The sequence below is a fragment of the Hippocampus comes genome, unplaced genomic scaffold (assembly GCF_001891065.2).
Source record: "Hippocampus comes isolate QL1 unplaced genomic scaffold, H_comes_QL1_v1.1 scaffold420, whole genome shotgun sequence".
Lineage (NCBI taxonomy): Eukaryota > Metazoa > Chordata > Actinopteri > Syngnathiformes > Syngnathidae > Hippocampus > Hippocampus comes.
The window spans coordinates 602,534-624,074 of record NW_017806163.1 but is presented as its reverse complement, the minus strand read 5'-3'; the positions used below and the strand labels follow the sequence as shown (position 1 = coordinate 624,074).

The following is a 21,541-nucleotide window of genomic DNA, read 5'->3' as shown; positions in this document are numbered from 1 at the left end:
TATATATATATATATATCATTGTTTAATAAAAATAAATATTCCCGCTAGCCAAACTGACCAAGGGATGAATATGCTACATAGGTTTGAATTTTGCACTGGCTCTGCTGGTTCTAACTCCATTTAAGATCCCTAAAGTATGCAAGCGTATTCCTTTAATTCACCTCAATAAATGCTTCTTACTTTGAAAATTCACCAATCTAGCCAGGGTATGATTCATATCATGTACATATTCATCCAAGCATGGTATTAATGTTCTCCATTGAATGCATACAATTGCTGTTGAACGTGAACCAATTTCATCTGATGAATGACGTTGCACCTTCGGGACTGATAAAGAGATCTTAATATGACTTTGAAGCAATGACTACATATGAAACTGGTGGCAGCTTTAACAAGTGAACACTGAACTTAAACTTGCATTTCTTGGCAAATGTATCAGAACATCCCGAGTGTCCAGAAAGGTGGAATTCCTAAATATGCTCAGTGGCGACAAAGATGAGAGCATACGTGCACACTTAAATGATGGCCTCGTTTCTTTTCTTCCTGCTCAATTTCAAGCAGCGGTCCCATGCCCTCAGCTTAGGTTTCTTGAGCACGTCTTATAACGTGAGACTTGCAGCATCATGAAATGGTTGTTGTCTCTCATAACCTTATCAATATGGGCAGATTTGTCGTCACCGCATGCTGACTGATTGCATCATCTTTTGACGTCAACAAAGAAAGGCAAGATTAAGTCTGGTCTTTTAAAGACATAAACAGGACAAATGTTAAGTACCGGTCGATAAAGGACAGTAACGAAGCCATTTCTGATTATAAAATCAAATCAAAATGGAATTATTTAGTGTAATTTTCATGGAACAAGTGCACCTTTTTGGATCTTTTTTTTTTTAACGTGTGAATGTTCATAGGAGACTATGATGCACTTTTGACTAAATGTCTGGAAAAGTACCAGACATGACCGTCGGATGTTTTATAAACATTGGTATGTTGATAATTAAAAACCTTTGCTGTCTTAAGTATGTTGCATATTGCTGTGTGAGTGGTAATATTCATTCATTTCTAAATATATTGCTATGCTGTCATCATTTTGTACAGTGAATGTGAGCATGAAGTCCTTTTCTATTGTAAAAGATCATTCTGACTTTGGTTTGATGTCTTTTTTTACATCCCATTCAAACAACAAGACAAAAAATGTGAACAATAGGCGAAAAACGAATAAAAACTAATGTTCCAAAAGAAGCACTCTGCCAATTGTTTTTTAAAGGAAGCTACGGGTTTTTTCCTTCACAATGTTTACATGTAAACATCACACTTGTGTTTCATGTTTGAACCTGGCATTACGGCAAAAGAAATACTTACAGGCAGAAATGATGTAAGGTACCATTCATGTGAGTGTTCTATATATTTTTTATTTGTATATTTTATTTTGTATTTTTTGCACTTCAGAGAGAATAAATGAGCATTCGCATACTCGGAAATTGTGTCTGTCTTTAAGGTTTGGGCCAAGCATTGGCAAGGATATTTCAATGACAAAAGTACAGTGGAGACTTAAGCACAATCCTTTCTGTGATGCAGATTGTTGTTCTAATTTTCTCAAACGCATTTCGTTCCAACTGTCACCACTGTAAAACCATCACTGACTGTTGGGCAATATTTTCAGTATCTTTCACTATTATGCAACTATAAGGAGAAGAAGACCGACTACTTACCACTTGAAGATACCTGACAGACAGTTAATGGGGAAATTACAGTCTACACAAGTATGTACGCAGATTTCAAATGGACTGCTAGAACAGCTGAACATCATTTAGGGTTAGCGCAACGTCACTTGAAATGGAGGCAGGTGTGAACCATCTCTCATTTAACAGGAGTTAGAATCCGATGAATTCATTCTATACATGACCACATCACCCAGTTATAAGCTGGTGTGCACACTTACATCTTATTTAGGGTTGGGGCTCGGAGGCAGCGGCTTTAACAGGGAAGCCCCGACTCCCCTCTACCCAGCCATTTGATCCAACTTTTCCACGGGGATCTCCAAGCATTCCCAGGCTAGCCGAGAAACATAACCGAGACCCTCCTCTCAAGCATCCCTGAATAGACCTTACTGAGGAGTGCGATCGGCCTGTAAATGAAACACACCCGCCAAGTTTCCCTTCTTAAAAACACAAACAGCCATTCACCCTCACAATCGCAAATATGGAATATTTAGAGCAGTGCTGTTAAACTCATTTTTGTCATGGGCCACAGTGTAGAACGGTATCTCCCTTGGAGTGCCGTTATGTCTGTGAAACAAAATAAAGAAGGCAAGAATAATGGTCTCTTCAAATATTGTTTAAGTTACACTAATGAGGGTTTTGGTAAGAAGAAAATGCTTACAATATGTCTGCTATTTATGATAAATGAACATTTGAAATTTTGGTCGATTTTTTAGCAAGCGTCATGGAAGTTGACATATGTTTATTTGATTTTGCGGGCCACAGAAAATGAGGTGGCGGGCCAAATCTGGCCCACGGGCCTTGGGTTTGACACAATGACTTTGAGTGCTCAATTAACCTTCTGTACATGTTTTTGGAAGGTGGGAGAAAACCGTAGTACCCGCTGAAAAGCCACGCGGGCACAGGGACAACATGCAAACTCCACACAGGAAGGCCGGAGCCAGAATTGAAACACACACACACACACACACACACACACACACACACACACACACACACACATATATATATATATATATAAACAAGATAAATAAAAGAGACGTCAGGGTCAGTGATGTTCATGGCCAACCGCTTCACAGAGGCTACACATTTATTTCAAATGAATCAAGTGAATACAATTTAAGAAATTATTTGCCATCACATCTTGTCAAGGTGAGTAACACTGTCAGTTAAATGCATGAATTCATAATATATCTGACGCATATAAAATAAGCTTTGCTTTGTTCCAGCCCTCTGATGTATTTGTTTTTATCACAGCACTATGGTGTCATACAAAGATCATGCATTTCAATTAGATGGCATGTAAAAATGACACATTTATAACATTCCAAGCAAATCAGTAAAACAATTTTAATTTTAATGAAAACAAAAATAGGACAGTAACAATACTATCACAATCAGGATTGGAAGGATTACTTCAAAGAAAGTATTCCGATCCAGGTGATCATGAATAGGCAGGAATGTAATCCAAATACGATCATATTGAAGTACATTAACTTGATTACTTTCAGTTAGTTTTGGATAAGTCAGTACAACATGTGCTGATGAAGGCAAGAGAAATTAAATATCAACAAATCGATATTTAGATATATTTGTCTTGCAGGAATGGAGGAGGAAGCCGAAGCATCCAGTGTTCAAACCGTGAACTTCAGAACTGTGACACAGACGAGCTAACCACTGTGCTAACTTCGTAACAGTGCTTTTAAAATACATCCACATGATCCAGCACATGTCGACAACTTATCCATATGTTGCGCTGTTAACTCACTTGAAAGTGGCCAAGGATCAAGTCAACAACAGGCCTCTCCCTGCATTAAAATTGTAATCCTCCGAAATAAACATCCTCCCCGCCCCTTTTTTTAAGATACCTGTCATCTGATTATACGTTTTTTTTTCTGTAACTGTAGCAGAATACAGTCACCTTTTTTTCACCCAGTCTTAAGTACGTAATTCTCTAACAAGTATCCCATCACCCCGCATGCCTGGTAATGATACAACTAAATTAAAATATATATTTTTAATCCATTTAATGGTTACAAATATATCCTGTCTCACAACCGTAAGTTTATTTTTTTCCTGTGATGGTGGATCATGTGCAAATTGGACAGTAGTTGGAGCCCTTCAGTGTTTTAGACCACATATCTGTATAAAAGATGATACGTCATCCATGAGCTGGCAGACTTCCATCTGGAAAGATTGAACTTAAATCGATTTATTTACCTCATAGCAGTTACTACTGAGTGTTGGTTGCTTCAGTGATTGACTAAATTGAGTTTTGTATCATTTTGTGATGGAGTGGCGCAATGGACATGGAAGAAAACGTTCACATTTTATTGCTGATCCACCAGATCTTTTTTTGTATTGTTTTGACTCTAGGGCGGCCCGGTAGTCGAGTGGTTAGCACGTCGACTTCACAGTGCAGCGGTACCGGGTTCAATTCCAGCTCCGGCCTTCCTTTGTGGAGTTTGCATGTTCTCCCCGGGCCTGTGTGGGTTTTCTCCGGGTGCTCCGGTTTCCTGCCACATTCCCAAAACATGCATGGCAGGCTGATTGAACACTCCAAATTGTCCCTAGGTGTGAGTGTGAGCACGAATGGTTGTTCGTTTCTGGGTGCCCTACGATTGGCTGGCAACCGGTTCAGGGTGTCCTCCGCCTACTGCCCGAAGGCAGCTGGGAAAGGCTACAGCACCCCCCGTGACCCTAGTGAGGATAAAGCGGATCAGAAAATGAATGAATGAATGTTTTGACACTACTCGAGACCATATTTTTTTGGTTAAGGCACTTGTATAGAATCTGGAAAGGCCGTCATTGGCTCACATGGCTGAGGTGCGCACAAGGTCTATTTGTCAAGACTCAACACTTTTGCTTTATTCCACTTTCAAGGATGTACAGTACTGATAAACAGTTTATCTGTATTGTATGCCAATGGCACCTACTTTTCCATAAATACTTCAATGAAACAAAGAATTATCCTCATAAATTTGACGTTTAATAATGCTTTTGAGAGAATAAAAACGGATTTGTGATTATTGGACCCCGAGCCAAGTTCTATATGTTCTTGACCTCGGTAGTAAAGTATAAACAATTTTACTATATCAAAGTAAAGCATAAACAATTTAACTATTTAAAAATCCAAAAGTTTCAAGGCACTGCATTTTCATTATTGCAATTGCTTTTGGCAAACCTTTACAACCCACTTTTTTTTCCTTTTTTTTAAATTCCCTTTATGTGAACCACCAAATATTGGAGGATAGGAATGGACAAACAATGACTCCATGATTGGTTATATTTCTAACTGCTGTACCTTGGTTCCAAAGGAGAAAACCAGGTTGTGAATGCCATCTTTGATTTTGCAAAGATATTTAAAGTTGTGTCTCATAGTTTCAATGGACATGCCCGACGTTTTCACAATATGGCATCTGATTTGTGAGTCATGTGGAGCAGGTCAAGTACTTTCTCTTCTGATTTTGGCGACAGAAGATCTTCCGATGGACTGCAAAGGATGGCGACCCGCTAGCAAGAAAGAATGTTGACTGTTTACTAATACGGGAAAAACATTTTGTGGGGACAGAATCCATTAAAGCGTTTATAATTAATAGAATTGAAATCAAAATTTTACCTGACGAAGTGTGCCGGGAGTGGTAATCAGGTTATACACCATACATAGGGGAACGTTAAGTGTGGAAGACAGAGTGAACCACCAGCCCAGAGCATAACCCCACCACGGATACTCAATGGTGTTGTTGAATTTCAGAGGTTTGTATTTAACCAAGGAGAAGATAAATGTTCCCTGAAAAAAAGCGGCAAGCATAGAACATTTTTCAGTGAAGATACAGTGGCTCAATCATGGCTGTTGCTTCAACATGGAATCATAAAGTGAATACTATAAAATAAATATGACTTCAAATATTTGGAAAAAAAAGTGACGAATATTCACGAATTGTTCTTCCTCTTGTCCTTCAAACACACGGCTAACCACATGGCTAAACACAGCAACAGTAACTGTTAGCTAGTAGCATCTACTAAGGACAACAAAGAAAAGATACATTTCAAACTTGAAAGATATTTTCTATTTCATTTATACAGCTATCATCCTCTAGGTGGTGCTATAGTCTAGTCCATGTATTCAAAGCTATTAATTCATGAACCGGAACCGTACATGCTTTTCATTGAGCGGGGAAATACTCAGTGATATTTGTTTTGTGTGCCGAGAACATGCCTGCAAATTTATTTATTTATTTGACCTTCGTTTATCCAGGTAAGGCTAATCTGATCATGTCAATTTAGGAAAGGGCACAATAATTAATTGCTGAAATTAGTCGATTGTTGCTAATCCCGTTTTGAAACAGTTGAGCCAAGTGCACAACAGTACTTGGCTGCAATCAGCGGAGGCGCTGTAATTCAGTCTCAATTAGTTGTAATCGAACCTAAGTTTAGTTTTTCTCTATCCAAAGGTGTAAGCAATTTGTATTGGGAATACTGTGTTTGAAAATATTTTTGCAAAACCCTTGTATTTTTCTTTCAGTGGAGGTAAGGAGAATCACAACGGTTGCTGACTGAATATTATGACTGTTTTTTGAAGATTACAGATGAAAAATGTTGATAAACACCAACTGGAGATATACTTTTCAACCCGTATAGCAAAATCATTGCCTCTCAAAACTTGCCAAACCTTGCCAGGCTGTTTTCATTAACTATCTTAAAATCAAGGTCGGTGGAATGAGGGTAAAGTTAATCTTCAACTGAGTCAACTACAGTATTATTTCCTGTTGTAGAGCTGGCAAGTCAGACTGAATGTTTACTCACCATGCAGATTACCGGGGTGACATATTTCAAGAGGTGTTTAATCAGTGGTAAAGGCCTGTATCCAATCATGTCCTCGATGTTGTCATAGAAACGATCTGCTCCTGTGATCACATGGTGAAATGACGGTCAGCAAGTTTGAATGAAGAGTGCAGGACCCATTCAAATGTGAAATCTACAGACCATAAACCCATCCAATACACACGGACTGAAGTATGGCAAAGAGAAGCAGAGTCATCCCGCTGCAGGCGTAATAGTCAAACAACTGAAAGATGTACAATCCTCCCTGTGTGTGCAACAAGAGTCACCTTTAGAATGAACGAATCTAAGGATAAGTCAACACGTTAGAGGAAGCATAATTCTGCCTTACTTCAGTGACCATTATGAGGCCAATGAAGAAACAGAAAATACTGATGAGCAGAAGAAGTAGTTTGCGTCTATGGCCGACGTGGAAGATGGAAGGTTTCAGGTCACAAATAGCAGTTGCAATTGCTTCCAGACCAACAAACTGAAGGAGAGACATTTATGTTACATACTATCCACATTTACATACACTTTGCTGATTTCTTTGATCTGTTCATGACTGCTGTCCTCAAACCACTCGACCCTGATGTACCCCTATATGCTCATTAAACACGTTAGGTGCACCTGCGCAACAAATGAGTTCCAACACAAAAGTTGTGCCTTTACAAAAAAAAATCATACTCAATCTTGATTGCCATTTGTCTGTGAGGTATTTCATGATATTTAATAACCATACGCTGATTGTTGTGGTTTAAATGCACCAAATCTGACCTGGGGTTTTTCTTATCTGCTCATTAGCATATGTGACAAACAATGGAAAAATGCACAACCTGACTGTCCAATCCAAGGAGGATGATCATGATGAAAAAGAAAATGGCCCAAATCTGTGGAAACGGCATCATGGCCACGGCTCGAGGGTAAGCGATGAAAGCCAGGCCGGGACCTGCGGCGAAAAAAACAGTCCTTTTGTTTGAGTGTGTGTCGTCATGCATGCTGTGATCGCATTCACTCACAGGTACAATGTGTGTCGTCTTACCTGATTCTGCTACTTTGGATATGTCTGTGTTCTGTTCATAAGCCATGAATCCGAGAACTGAGAAGATAGCAAAACCGGCCACAAAACTGGTCCCGCTGTTCAGGAGGCACAAGTAGAAGCAGTCTCTAAAAAGAGATGCACAGAGAAAACAGAGAAACTTCAAGTCAGTGCCCAGATTCGAACTCTAAACCTAAAAAGAGCGTTGCAGAGATGCTCACCACGAGACTCTAGTACAGATGTGGATGATTCCGGTCCTCGAGGGCCGGTATGCTGGATGCTTTATATGTCTCCCTACTCCAACACTGATGAGCTTATCGGTTGAATCATGAGCTTTGGAGCAGGGAGACATACAAATAAAAAAAATTTAAATCCAGGATATCAGCCCTCAAGGATCAGAATTGCTCACCCCTGCTCTACTGCCTCTGACACAGCTTGAAAAACCGCATGCATGTGAAACCGTATTTACACTACTCACAAAAAGTGAGGGATATTTCGCCCTCAGGTGAAATTTATGGAAAATGTAAAATGTTCACTCTACACTGATATCATATCATGAGAGTTGGATATTGAAGTAGAAGGATGCACTGGTGATTTCCTCATCTCAAACAATTCATTGAAACCAAAGTTAATAACAGTGGTGGGTACACCACAACAACTTAAACGCCAAGCTGTGTCTCAACTTTGTGATTAGTCTTTTTGCCCCTTTTTGCTCAGAGCTGCTTCGCATTGTTGATGCTTTTATTTTTGTTTTTGTTTTCTTCTTTCACAAGACATCTGTTGTTTTGTTGCCAAACCCCAGAAAAACAAAAGATCCATTTAATTGAACAACTTTTGATGGGCCGTAAAAACAAACGGCACTTATGTTAATTTTCTAAAATGACTGTGTAAAACTGACGCGACGACTGGTCTTTTTGGATTGTTTTCTATACTTTCCTGTGGCTCCTCTGATTGTTGTTTTTGGCTGTTTTTACTTTTTAAATTGCTATCATTTTCCCGTTTCCTCTGTGGCATTGTGTTGTTTCTACAAAGTGGGTCATGTTCTGTGTACAGTGCTCTAGTCTTTTTTTTTTTTTTTTTTTGCAAGGTTAAGTATATTCGTGAAACAGAACAATGGCGTGGGGTCACGCAATGTTTACTTCAACCGCTATGCTGATGTGTAGGGCTTGAAAATATTTGCAATCGCATAGTATAAGCCAGGGATTGACCCTCAAGTAAAATAGAAAGAATTAACTTAAAAGCTAGATGAGTTAGGATAAAAAGGCAGAATGTTTGACAAAGCCTTTGTATTGGATCTCATTAAATGATTAATTTGAAGCCACGAGAGGTTTTATGTCAACTTACTTGTAGCAGTTATTGTTATACTTGTTATAACTGCCGAGCGCCATCAAACAGCCAATGCAAATAGCATAGGAATAAAAGATTTGAGTGCCAGCGTCCATCCAGACCTGCAAGGAAAGGACATCATGAGAGACGTGAAAGGCAAACACTGAATGATGGAGTCAGTGGAAAATGCTACTTCATTTATTTATTGATTAAATGGGACAAAACAAATGCTGGTTGAGCGCAGTAAGATTTAGGAAAAGTGAATTTTTAAAAAAGTACTGAACGTTACAACTAAAGTGATGGCCAACATGAAATGAATGATAAAAGTGAAAACTCAAAATGGGCGGCACAGTGTGCTCATGGTTAGCACACCTGCCTCTCAATCAAAAAGTTCTGGGTTCCAGTCATAACTGCGGCCATTTGCATGTTGTCTCTCTTATTCTGTGGCTTTTTTCTCCTGGTAACCGCCACCCTAATTTTGACAAGCTCTATAGAAAATACATGGGTGTATAGATGAAAAATTCCAACATGGACCTAAATGCAACTATAGGCCAGTAGCTACAGTCACTGTAATGACTTGACATTTGTAAATCAGATTTAAACAAAATAAATAATAATAATATTCACTTTTTTTTCCTGATCCTTGCCTCCCTGCTTCCCTTCAACCAATCACAATTGACTTTTAGCTTAATCATTTTTGGTTCAGAGGCTCATACCTGTGGATCAGATAGGCGAGATGCGTCCGGGTAGAGGTAAAACTTGACACCATCTATGGCCCCGGGCAGTGTCAGTCCACGGACAAGCAGCACAGCCAACATCACATACGGAAATGTGGCCGTGAAATACACAACCTGTCCAAACAAGTGGTCATTCATTTTCTTTAGAGTGCAGTTTTTTTTTTTTTTTTTTGTGCGCAACGTTATCCTAGTCAGTAAAAACACAAAAACAGATTTTTTTCCCCCCAAAAAGTACTGACTTGTAGTGATGATGTTTTAAAATTTTGTACACCCCCTTCCATGCAGCAGTATGTACAAGTAGAGACGGAAAACCAGACGATCACATGATGAATACACATGATGAAAGTGAAAGGAATCATAAGACTGAGTTCTTATGCAGAACTCTCCCCTGGCTGGGAGCAGACAGACAGACAGACAGACAGACAGACAGACAGACAGACAGACAGACAGACAGACAGACAGACAGACAGACAGACATCTACGTTGTACCTTTCCTGTGGACTTCACGCCTTTCCACACGCAAAAGTAACAAATGATCCAAGACAAAAGTAGACAGAGGGCTAACTCCCATCGAACACCACCCAAGTCTTCGATATTTCCAGTCACGTTCAGAACTCTTCTCCTGTGGATCGCATTTCCATTAACATCAGGCACTTTTCTCGCCTTTTTTTTGTTCTTTTCATTAAACATATGAACTTACTCCCAAAACTCTGTCCCTGGTGATGTTGCATTTTCCGGCACAGTCCAGTTGAGAGCACGTCGTTCACTGAACTCCACACAAGTGTCTGTTGCAAAGACAGGCAACATACAGTACAGCATGAATTCAAACATTTTATAATATGAAATCAAAATCTGATATTTTTCACACGTTTTCATGAACAGGTCAATATCACTGTAAGGTGCCATTGGTGTCCTTCATGGTTGTTGATCTGGAGGGAAACATGCGAAGATTTTCTGGGTGCCCCAAACATTTTGGGGTGGGCTCAATCTCATATATTTTGCTGTTGGCATTTACACTGTCTGCTTGCAGTTAATTCATTGAAAATGTGTGGCAGCTTGACCAAATATGTAACGTGAACAATATAACGTCTGCTTAATATCATTCATGACCATGAAGTTGAATAGAAAATCTCAACTTTTTTTTGGTGTGAAATGAGGAAGTCTCAAAGGCACCTTATGGTGATATTAACTCAAAGAAATAATAATGGTAAGTTAAAATAGTGTACATTTGAATATACAGTATATCAAATTAAACAGGAGTTCAAAACCCGTTTTGGAACACTGATTCCCAAACAGAGTGGGGCACATTAGTGTACAGTGTACATTTTAATGAACTGCAATCTGCAGTGTTGTTTATACATCCATGTTCCTCTCCCAGTGCCATAAATGCTAATTTGTGGACGACACTACCCTTAAGCAGTCTGTTATTGTTGTTACAGTTACATTAACCTGCATGCAATATATTATAATCTTAGTGTAGCAAACTAATAGTCTCTTAGAGTACGCGAATTACCAACCATCTTCGCTGATGGCCGAAATGTGTGGGTCTTACATACCTGTGTTCCAGCTGTTTCGGCAACTAGCCCATGGAAGTTCAGAGCTGAAGGAAGAGAAGAGGTACAAGAATGCCCACGCCAATATGATGATGTAATAGATGCTGGAGTATAAAACTACCACCTGACTTCCATAACCCATTCCTAAGAGATTGGGGGAAAAAAAAAAACAGAGAAAATATTGACATTCCAAATTGGCACATCAAGTGATGTCCCTTCATTCAACGACTGATGACACAGAATCAGGAGCAACTGGAGGTTCGGTATCTTGTTCAAGGACACTTTGGCATGGTCACAGGTGCTTGGGTAACAACCACTACCGCCGAAGACATGCCGCCATCAGTTGGAGTTAATACAAAAATGGATGTCTATATTCAAAATGATGTGCCATGATGTACTCCCCCCCTCAAAAAAAACTAACAAATACATTTTAAAAGAATCTTTTTCTGTGTGTATGCCACGAAAAGTCTCACAAGAGGCAATTTTAGTGCAACCTAACGTCAAAAGGTCAGACGACATGAAAACTGGGTTGCATTATTCTTTTGCATTACTTCACAGAAAACACTTGAGGCACTGACTCACTTGTAAAATGCTAGTTTTGTGCATTAAGAAAATATGGCAGACGGTTACTGCTATCGTGATGTAAATAATTGTTTTGCAACCACCAACTAGAATTGCAGAGCCCGCCCAAATTGCACGTGAAAGCAATAAGGCGGTGACAATATTAAACATGTTAAATGAAAACCTCTCAAAATAGAATAACATTTTTCCCCCTCAGAGTTCTTGTTCAGGTTGTTATCATGCAGTGGTACATAATGTTGTGACTCAGGAGTGAATATTTACCTCCGAAAAGCGGACATATTTGCTTCCAGCAAGTAATGGAGCCCTGCTTAGTGTACTGGCCGAGAGCTGTCTCCAGCAGAAACAGAGGGATGCCACATGCAAAGAGGAAGAGCACATAAGGGATAAAGAATACCCCTGTTGGGAAAAAAAAGAAAGACATATGTTATTCTATATTCCATACGAAAACAACACAAATGGTAAATACACAGCAGACATGAGCCTCCCCTACATTGGTATGTGAAATGATTAAAGTCTTAAAAGTAAAATAAAAGTCTTCTCAATTCGAATGAATGAATTAGAATTAAGGCTCACAATATTTAACTGTCGTTGCCATCCAAAGCATCCGAGTTGTTTTGGGCTTTTGTTTTTCTTTATTGACGTTCAAGTTGTTTTTCCCAACTCACCGCCTCCGTTTTTGTAGCACAGGTAAGGAAACCGCCACACATTTCCAAGTCCAATGATTTGTCCTGCAACTGCAAGGAGGAACTCCATTTTGTTGGACCACTCTCCTCTGGCAACAACGATGGGTCCCGGCGAGGCGGTTTCCCTGCTCGCCTTGAACTTGACCTCTTGGTCATGTAGCTTTTCCATGGCACTGCAACAATATACCAAGGTTAAGATGAACGGAAGCATAGAAATCCATACATCAATGCCAAATAAATATGCTGGCTATTTTAAAAAAAATTGCAGGCATATTTTATGTCTTCTCAGTTTCATATGTGGCAGTGTTCATCTGTGGGATGGACTAAAAGGCCGACTACTCCAAGTTTGCAAATTGAGAATGTGCAAACTTTTGGGAATCCAAAACATCCAAAATGCCAAAGATGCTAGTAATATAGCTCGGCGTGCAAGCGGGACCAGTTAAAAAAAAAAAAACAACAAAAAACACCATCAACAACTGACAGAAGTGGAGCTGGACACATGACAGTAGAGCGTTATAAATACGCTGAACTACAGTGAGAGAAGTGGAAGCAGCTGAGCATGAGGTCAGGAAACTCGAGGGAATGCCAAACAGCAGCTGACACATGGAAGCAAAAAGAGTTCAGCAGGTTTCAGGAAACTGGAACATAGGCTAAACTCAAACAGCAATTACAGCGTTATGTCCACAAGAAGTAATAAACGACACCTATATACATATCAAAGAAATGTACACTATTAAGAATTGAATCCGCTTTGAACTTATTTGTTGCTGGTGCAAAAATACTTGGCTGGTTGTTGGCTCCACTGTTTGTCACGCGATCATTTTCCCAGCTTTCATTTTAACAGCTCTGCTCCAGAATGAAAATAAAAATATCTTTTTTTTTTTTTGGTCTTGTTTAGCTGAGAGATGACTAATGCACATAGTGTCGTGATGTGGTTTTGATACTTGCTTTCGGAGAACAGTGATTTCGGTTGGTCCATGGAAATGGAACTTTTCACACTGTGAACATAATGAGCGCAGTCTTGCTACCATTGGGTCACCAGTGGGTCAAGCTGCTTGGCAACAGAGGGGCTCTCTCCTCAATGTTGCTTCTGTGTGGCTGTTTTGGCTTTAGTGTGGGAGCGTGGCAAATTATCTTGCAAATATGTGCGCGACTACGACAATGCACTGAATGATGTATCGACCACAGTGACCTCATAAGCGACAACAATGAGGTCAGCGGCGGCCTAATAAAGAATACGTGACATCGGAACTGACTCCACCTACTGAGGGGTGGGTCACGGTTTATTACTCTTCATACAGTCAATGTAATTGGGGTTTCATTTCAATAAAATGAGTTAAAACACAACATGGAGGTCAAAGGGTTTTGACATCAACCCCACTGATGAAGCTCTATCTTTGACGAGGACCAAAAAAAAAAAAAATCCACAGATAACCAAATTACAAAATTAAAAGTACAATCTTGAGAGCATAATGGCACATAAAATCCAGTGGCATGTCGTCGGGGTCTTCAAGGCCTTCCCTGCGGGCCCACTATCAGGAGCACAGCCCTGCGTTGTATGAAATGGCAAATATTTACTCCCAACAGTCTTTTGCCTTCATTTCATAGTCTTGGTTGTCCGGCTTCCAATCGTTTGCGGGTATTGTTTTTTTCTTTTTTTTGTCCAACCAAATTTAGGCTTCGATGTGTTGCCATGCACATATTTTCCACAAGGAGGAAATCACAGTTTCTTCTTTTAGCCAATCAAGATTTTAGATTCATCTCTCAGCGTCTTCTAAAAAACCCAGTGACAAGTGAGTTTTACTGTCCTCTCATTGGGTCAGCTACGCTTCTGATTGGTTGAGCTCGATGTGCATCAAGGCATGATTTCACGCTGGAGGACGATGTCAGATTATGTTTAAACATTCACTTTTATGACGCACTTTTCAAGAAAAACTGGACTTTATGAGGGCAGGTCAACCAACGGTGTCACTGGCTAAGTGCTTTGTAATTTATTTCACGTTTTTGTATTGATAAATATCGATTGTCAACTGTTATATTGTCATGCAGACTAGAGGTTTTGCTCTTGCTTGGAAGGGGATTTCTTAGAAGATTGAGGTAACTGTACTTTTTTTCCTTTGGTAATAACGGCATGAGTCCTATGGAATGCCTCTGGCTCTTTAATGAAATACATATGGCAGTTTTTCTTTTTGTACATTCTTTTGTGACATGTGTGTATGCGCATGTGTGTGCATGTGTGTGCATGTGTGTGCATGTGTGTGCCTGTGTGTGATTCTTGATATGTATCAGTTTCACTGGGGAACAATTTTTGTTGAGTTAGGGCTGACAACTGTTTAACTCATTTTTGGGTGCGGAATCCAAAACGGATCAAATATTTTATCTATTACGCCTAAGTTTTTATGCTGTAGGATATTTCTTCAAAAATAGGAAATTAATGAGCATGGAGTGAATAAAAGACTACAATGGAATCGTTACAAACTTTAAAAACTAAAAAAAATTAACTGCATAAAACAAAATAGAACTTACAACGTATCCACATAATTACAAGGTTAAAGAAAAATCAGGACTAATTCCATTAATTCCTTCTATGCTATCATTCTTTCTGTTGCAGATATTGATGGTACTCACCTATTGGGAGCTGCACACATTTTCACCTCATTCTTTCCGTTGTGACTGCACGAACGAGTTGCCATGTAGCTGTAGATGAGTCCTATCATGAGCAGTTTTTTTTTAATTAGAGTCTGACAGCTAACCAGTGGAATTTTGCTGACCTGGAGGGTGAGCTGCGGAGAAAAAAAAATTGACGTTCTAGAAAACAAAACTGACTGCAATTTTGGACTCAGCATGCCAATTTTAGTTTTCATCAGCATAAAAACCGAACTCAACAGAATTTTTTTTTTCAAATTGCTCCCCATTGTTCTCAATATCTGTGTAGAGTGTATAGAGCCCTGCCCACAAAAATCGATTGATTCCAAAGGTTTTTTTTAATTGCCAGCAAATGTCACCTGATGGTGGCAAAGCACTTTGTTCTTTTATTCGACAAGGCAATCTCCTGACTAAATGAACCCCCTCCTCTCACTGCAGCATAATTGTGGCCCTAAGATGCCAAAAGATGGCCTCCGAAAGAATATTATATATGATTATATATTATGTTTTATTATAGACAGCATTGGATAAGCACAGAAGTCCAAATATGTGAGTTTTTCAGTGAATATCAGAGGATAATTTCTTTTAAAAAAAAAAAAAATCAATGAACAGGCAAATTTGTCAGTATGAATTACTAGGGGTGCACTGTACACCACTGGAGCATACGCTTAGGGGCCCCATCAAACTCATGCATCACACTGTTTGATTTTTTTTTTTTTTTCGTGACCTGGCAATCTCAAGTTATACATATTATGTATGACTGGCAGAAGTGACAAATATAGCTTTGCGCCCCCTCCGGCAAAATAGACTACAATTATATAGGACTCCTATCATCATCATCGCTTTTGTGACCTTCCAGGGCAACCAATATTGAAGGCCACAGAAGTGCTCAATCGTAACAATACTTTGTCATGAAAAACAAGCAAGCCAGAGGATGAATCCAGTGGTCACTTCCACCTCGAGTGGGCAGTTTTGGAAGAAATCCAAACAACTTTTGGCAAGTCTACAAAAGACACAGCTGTCTCGCACTATATTACGGTTCACTTAAGTGGGTTCGATGCATTGAGGATTGTGTTTTATATATGTTTTTAATTGTACAGTACAGGTACTCAACTGCATGTCTCCAATGAAGGAAACGTCATCAGCTCATTGAATATGGCCTACCACAGCTAACTAGAATGAAGTGAAATTCATAAAAGCTGGTATGGATAGAGGAAAGACGGAAACAGCTGTTCTTTCGGTCGCTTTATTAAACAAACGCTAACAAACACAGTCATCAAAATCACAGTCTGGGACACCCCTCAACTGAAACTGTCACTGTACGCCATATTAGCCAAATCCTGGCTACCAATACATTCACTTCCACGTCACTCAACAGAGCAGAACCGCCTTTTAAAGGCTTACGCATTGCCATAATTAATCGACTAGTCACAACTTTGTCGACAACCGAATCCGTTGATGGCCGATTTCGTAGTCAACATCATCGTTATTTATGCAGTTGCAAAACTACCTCCTCTCCCGTCATTCCCGGTAGCCGGTTGTCTACCTGTGATGCACATGTGTAGTAGTTGTAATCTGTGTCATCCGTGCTGTAAAACAGGGGCACTTTGGCAGTGTCACGGCTAACACGCGTTAGCAAGAGAGTCCGAAAGTTAGGCTGCATTTTACCAAGTATACTGAATGTGATGCAAACCTGCCTTTCATGGCAGGACGGCAATGAACGAAAAGGAGGCCATATTGTGGCTGATGCCTGATTATCTTAAATTAGCACACACAGGTTACAGAGTGTGTCTGAGTTAACATTTTCACACAATGTCATGTTTGGTTACGCTCACATAAATTACTAAGACTGGATCACCGAACTCCCTTCTATTATTAAACGAAAACATGGCTACTGTAAGGCCGTAGAGACACCAAAACACAAAAAGCACACACTCCCACTCCACTTTTGTACAGAGTGAAACGTTCAGAAACTCGGAGAAGGAAGCAGTCAAAAGAACACAACTTGACGGTGTTTGCCAACAACACCTCAACGGCAACACATAATAAAACCCGCACACACCTCTGTTCATTACAATACACAACGTGACTGAAGAATAAAAGAATGGAATGAAACACATTAACTATGTACTGGAACTTTGTAACTCACTGGCAAATGTTTACCGACTCCGTGGACTGATTGTAATTTTGGCAATCCATTACATGCATTAAAGGGGAAGTCAATCCCAGAATTTTCTTTACAATAATAAGTTCCATGCGGCCTTACTAACTTTAGAAAACAGGTGAGCCGTGATTGGCCGTTACCTGAGCCCTGAACAACCTAATGTATTTTTCAATTGACAGTGCCATATTTTGAATATGTCATATTTTTCAGTTGACATATGTATATCTATCTATCTATCTATCTATCTATCTATCTATCTATCTATCTATCTATCTATCTATCTATCTATCTATCTATCTATCGATAGATATTCTTTTTTAACAGGTGGCACGGTGACCTTGCGGCTAATTAGCAATGCGAGTCACAGTTCCGATCCTGGTGGTTTGAATCTGGGCTTCAGCCTTCTAGTGTGGCATTTTCATATTCATATTCATATGTATTCTTTTCACAGTGTGATCTCCACGGCTCTAGAAAGGATCAAAGCTGTAGAAAAGAAAACAATTCCAACAGCAGCTGAAGATAACAATGCTACTGGTGGAGAAGATGCTGGTATTACTGCAGGTAGGTTTACACTTCGTTGGCAGTTATTTGTGTATGTTTTAGAGATTTAACGATATTAAAAAGATGATTCAGAACTGATTTTTATTTGTTTTATTTTGTATACAGACCATCTCATTATGTTTTACTCTCATTATTTATCATTTCCTACTAAAGGCCGCAATTCCCCCTCTTTATTACTGGGTAGTCACAGTGACACCTTAGGTATATTCTAATCTTGGCACAACTTCTGTTTCTTGTTAAACTGTTTATTCTGCAGTAAATGTATTGACTTATGTTCAACAGGAACTACAATTAAGATTTGAAAGGAAGCACAACCAACAAGCTCAGGAATTTCCCCTCAGGCTCAACCAGGTGCATCTGATGGTGCAATTGCATGCCAATTGTTAAATCTTCCTCACTTGTAAACCATAAAAAATGTCTCCACACACATCACCATCACATCATCAGTGCACATCATCATTTTGAAGTGATCATTTGAATTTTATTCTGTTGCTAATGACTACACTACACCAAAAAAAAGCAATACTTGTTTCACTCACTGTTAAACTGTGACTATGTTAATGTAGAGTTGCTGGTGTACATTTTTTAAACATTTACCACATTACGAGGTACAGTGGATTAGCCTCACTTGAACTCGGGTCTTTAATTCTGAGTAAAAAAAAAAAAAAAAATCTTGGCCTTTGGATATTAAAGACCACTTTGATCACCTGTCTTTTAGTTAACTTCTGATTGTACAGCTTTGTTGATATACGCATATTCTTATTTTATTGTTTTACAGTGGATTGTTCAGCACTTTGTAACTTATTCGAACAAAATGCTACAGAAATAGTTAATATTTTTACATAATAAAATGTCTTACTTTTGGCCCTCAGATGAACAATAATCTGTTTGACTGCAGGCCACTAGTGGAGGAATATCAGTGAGGCTTTCATTTTGTGTAAAAAGCCACATGTATTGTGCACTGGTCCACACAAACTAGCATCTTTCACCCATCGCTGCTCCCTTGAAAGAAAAAAAAACAAATACGCAAAGTTGTCACATCTGGGCACTGCTATGTTGAGATTTCCAAGTGCACGCCACAGGAATGCAGAGGCCACAGTTTGTCGCAGCTGTGATCCGAAAGGGCAGCTTGAAAACAACTTTCTCAGAGCAAGCATTTTAATCAGCCGCCTATGCTGTTGACACTTGGCGAGGAGGACGCCACATCCCGCTGAGCAGACCCAAAAAAGGACACTGCAGAACATGTTGAGATGAGAGGAGTTTCTCTCTTTCCAGCCATCATATCTTTCAGTTCACATTGGATCACATCCAAAAACCATTGTGGGTATTGTGTTATCATCTTGGCATCAACTTTACGAATGCACTCCATAATATACATTAATTAGAAACAACAATGCGGGAGTGGGACAAGTATGGTCCGCAGGCCACAAACAGACTGTCCTTTAAACCGCCCCACGAGCATTTACATTATCAAATGTCCTGTAATATTGAGGCATCAATTTAGCTGTTTGCCCTAAAACTGGTTCGTTAAGATTAATATGTTTTATCATTTTTTAATTGATTCATAGCCCCCCTGCCCCCCCAAAAAAAAAGTAAATTAGACAACTTCAAATAAACAACTAGGTTTGCCCACCTCTGGTCTAGTGACTCTACAAATTACAGTACTTGGCTTGCCGCGAACCAAAACTTTGTTTTCTTCTACTTTGGACAATGGAAATTGAAAACCATCGGTGATAGGGTTTTTTTTTGTAAGCATTAGGTTAGATACAGAAGAACAAAAGTGTGTTCGCATGGTGCTGATGCTGTATGTGAATTTCCTCAGAGTCTGTGTGTCATCAGTTCATTTACAACAGTTTTGAAATGCCTTTTACAAATAATTTCCAAAATCATAGTCAAATGCTTTTCATGACCAAATTACTGTTTGAGTAAATAATCTGCAGGATTAACAAAAACACGCAATTCGCTATTGCCTCCAACTGATTCACTGTCACTGGATGATAAATGAAACCTTTCTGTGTGGGTGAGAAACAAGCTAAACAAGACTCAACAGAGTCCCAGTCATTATGATGTTCCACTAAGCATGCGAGTCCGTCATCGGTCTGAATTTCGACCCGCTCCTGAACCAGACTTCAAAAATTTGGCATAACCTGGGGTACCTGGCACAAGCGGTAGGCAAAATGATCTCAATTTTCTCCGACTGCCAAATCACACACACTACACACAGATGAACAGCTGTTGATCATCTTAGAATAGCATCACTACATGATATTCAAATTTAGCCAGGATAAAATATTTATCCCCACCAATTATTAGTTTAGCATTTTAATCTACCCAACTATTTCTACAGCATAGCTTTGTTGATTGCTGTTTGACTACACTACTTGAGTATGTCCAGCATACTAAAATGCTTTCCAAAAGAATGCACAGGTTATTTTCAACAAGTGAAATAACCGCTCCCGCTGCTGGGTAGTCTGTAACCTTTGGCCTACATAATGAGACGACGAGCGGCAAGGATAAGTGCACAAGCACACAAAAGCCCAGCTGCTCCTTAAAACGCCCGCGTTCCTGTCCAAAAATAATGAAAGCAGCGCATACACATCACGCGGAGAAGAACAAAGCATGTGGCCTGAATGAAAAGGCATAGATAGTACCTGAAAACGGCGCTCCCAACGTCAGCAGTCTGTAGTTGCGGGTGGCACTTCATTCATCCTGAGGTGGCCCTCATCTGAGTGAAAGTAGGTGTAGCTGTGATCAGGGGGCAAGCCCATGGGGTGAGCGTTGCACATGTGATTCAGAGAGAAAGCAAGATGGACTGGTTGGGAGACAAGAGGAGGTGAGGGTGAGGTTGGGGGAAAGTGGGGGACAGAAGGGGGTGGGCGCAGGGGGGCATGGTTTTGTTTCAGAGGCTAGAAATGAAGGCGGGATCTATTCGACAAGGTTGCACGGTTACACAGACAAGAGCTGGTTTACTTCCTAACCATTTTGGCAGAATCCATGTGTCATTTGTGGTTTCTATTTTCAAGGGGCAATCAAATAAACGAAACAAAACTGAAAAATAAGGTAACTAGTACTCTACTTTATTGCCCGAAGACAGCTGGGATAGGCTCCAGCACCCCCCGCGACCCTTGTGAGGATAAGCGGATCGGAAAATGAATGAATGAATGAATTGACTTGAGTTCACTGCCACGATACAACACTTGTATGTCATGTTTGCACTCACAAGTTGGACCTGAAATCTGGTCTAATAATGGCTCGTATCACAGAAAATTCATAAGTCAATTCACTCGTATCTCAAGGCACCACTGTGCATTATCCACTATGTACCGGGAAAACATTTGGGGCTACTAAGCATAAACTGGCATTGAGTCTTTTTATAACCTGCCATTAACCCCAATAAAATAGACGACAAGAGTTTCCACTTACCAGATAAGAAAACGTTGAGTCTTGCTCCTTTCACTTCCTCTTTTATCCCAAATGTGGTACCTTTTACAGGTCAGTCTTGGTATTATGACAGACATCAACTCTAGTGTGGGGAAGGAGATTCGCAATTATCGGTGGAGGCATTGTTTATGTGTGTTGTGTGCTGTGTTGGTCATCACTAGTACTGTACACCACACACTTACTGTATAAGAGGAGTTTCTCACAATTTGAAAGATATTAAACGGGCCACAAATACTGATGTCCAGGAATCAGAAGTCCACTTACCATGA

General features: G+C 39.7%; 2 protein-coding genes across 4 annotated transcripts in view; both read right to left on the bottom strand.

Annotated features, from left to right (window-relative positions):
- Positions 1–4,915: 4,915 nt before the first annotated feature.
- LOC109531475 (sodium- and chloride-dependent GABA transporter 2-like) lies at positions 4,916–20,691 on the bottom strand. The gene is made up of 15 exons (XM_019895783.1): positions 20,483–20,691; positions 12,443–12,633; positions 12,039–12,173; positions 11,199–11,339; positions 10,343–10,427; positions 10,132–10,264; positions 9,622–9,756; positions 8,924–9,027; positions 7,583–7,707; positions 7,377–7,489; positions 6,893–7,030; positions 6,706–6,808; positions 6,526–6,626; positions 5,339–5,509; positions 4,916–5,232 (listed from the first exon to the last, which is right to left on the bottom strand). Exons 1-15 carry the CDS (start codon positions 20,533–20,535, stop codon positions 5,125–5,127), a joined length of 1,836 nt encoding a protein of 611 aa, XP_019751342.1. The 5' UTR covers positions 20,536–20,691; the 3' UTR covers positions 4,916–5,124.
- LOC109531474 (sodium- and chloride-dependent GABA transporter 2-like) overlaps positions 9,388–21,541 on the bottom strand; it is a 28,697-nt gene continuing 16,543 nt past the window's right edge. For all 3 annotated transcript variants that reach the window (XM_019895781.1, XM_019895779.1, XM_019895782.1), the window contains one exon: positions 9,388–9,541. The gene's annotated coding sequence lies outside the window, so the exon portion shown is untranslated. The remainder of the gene's footprint in view (positions 9,542–21,541) is intronic.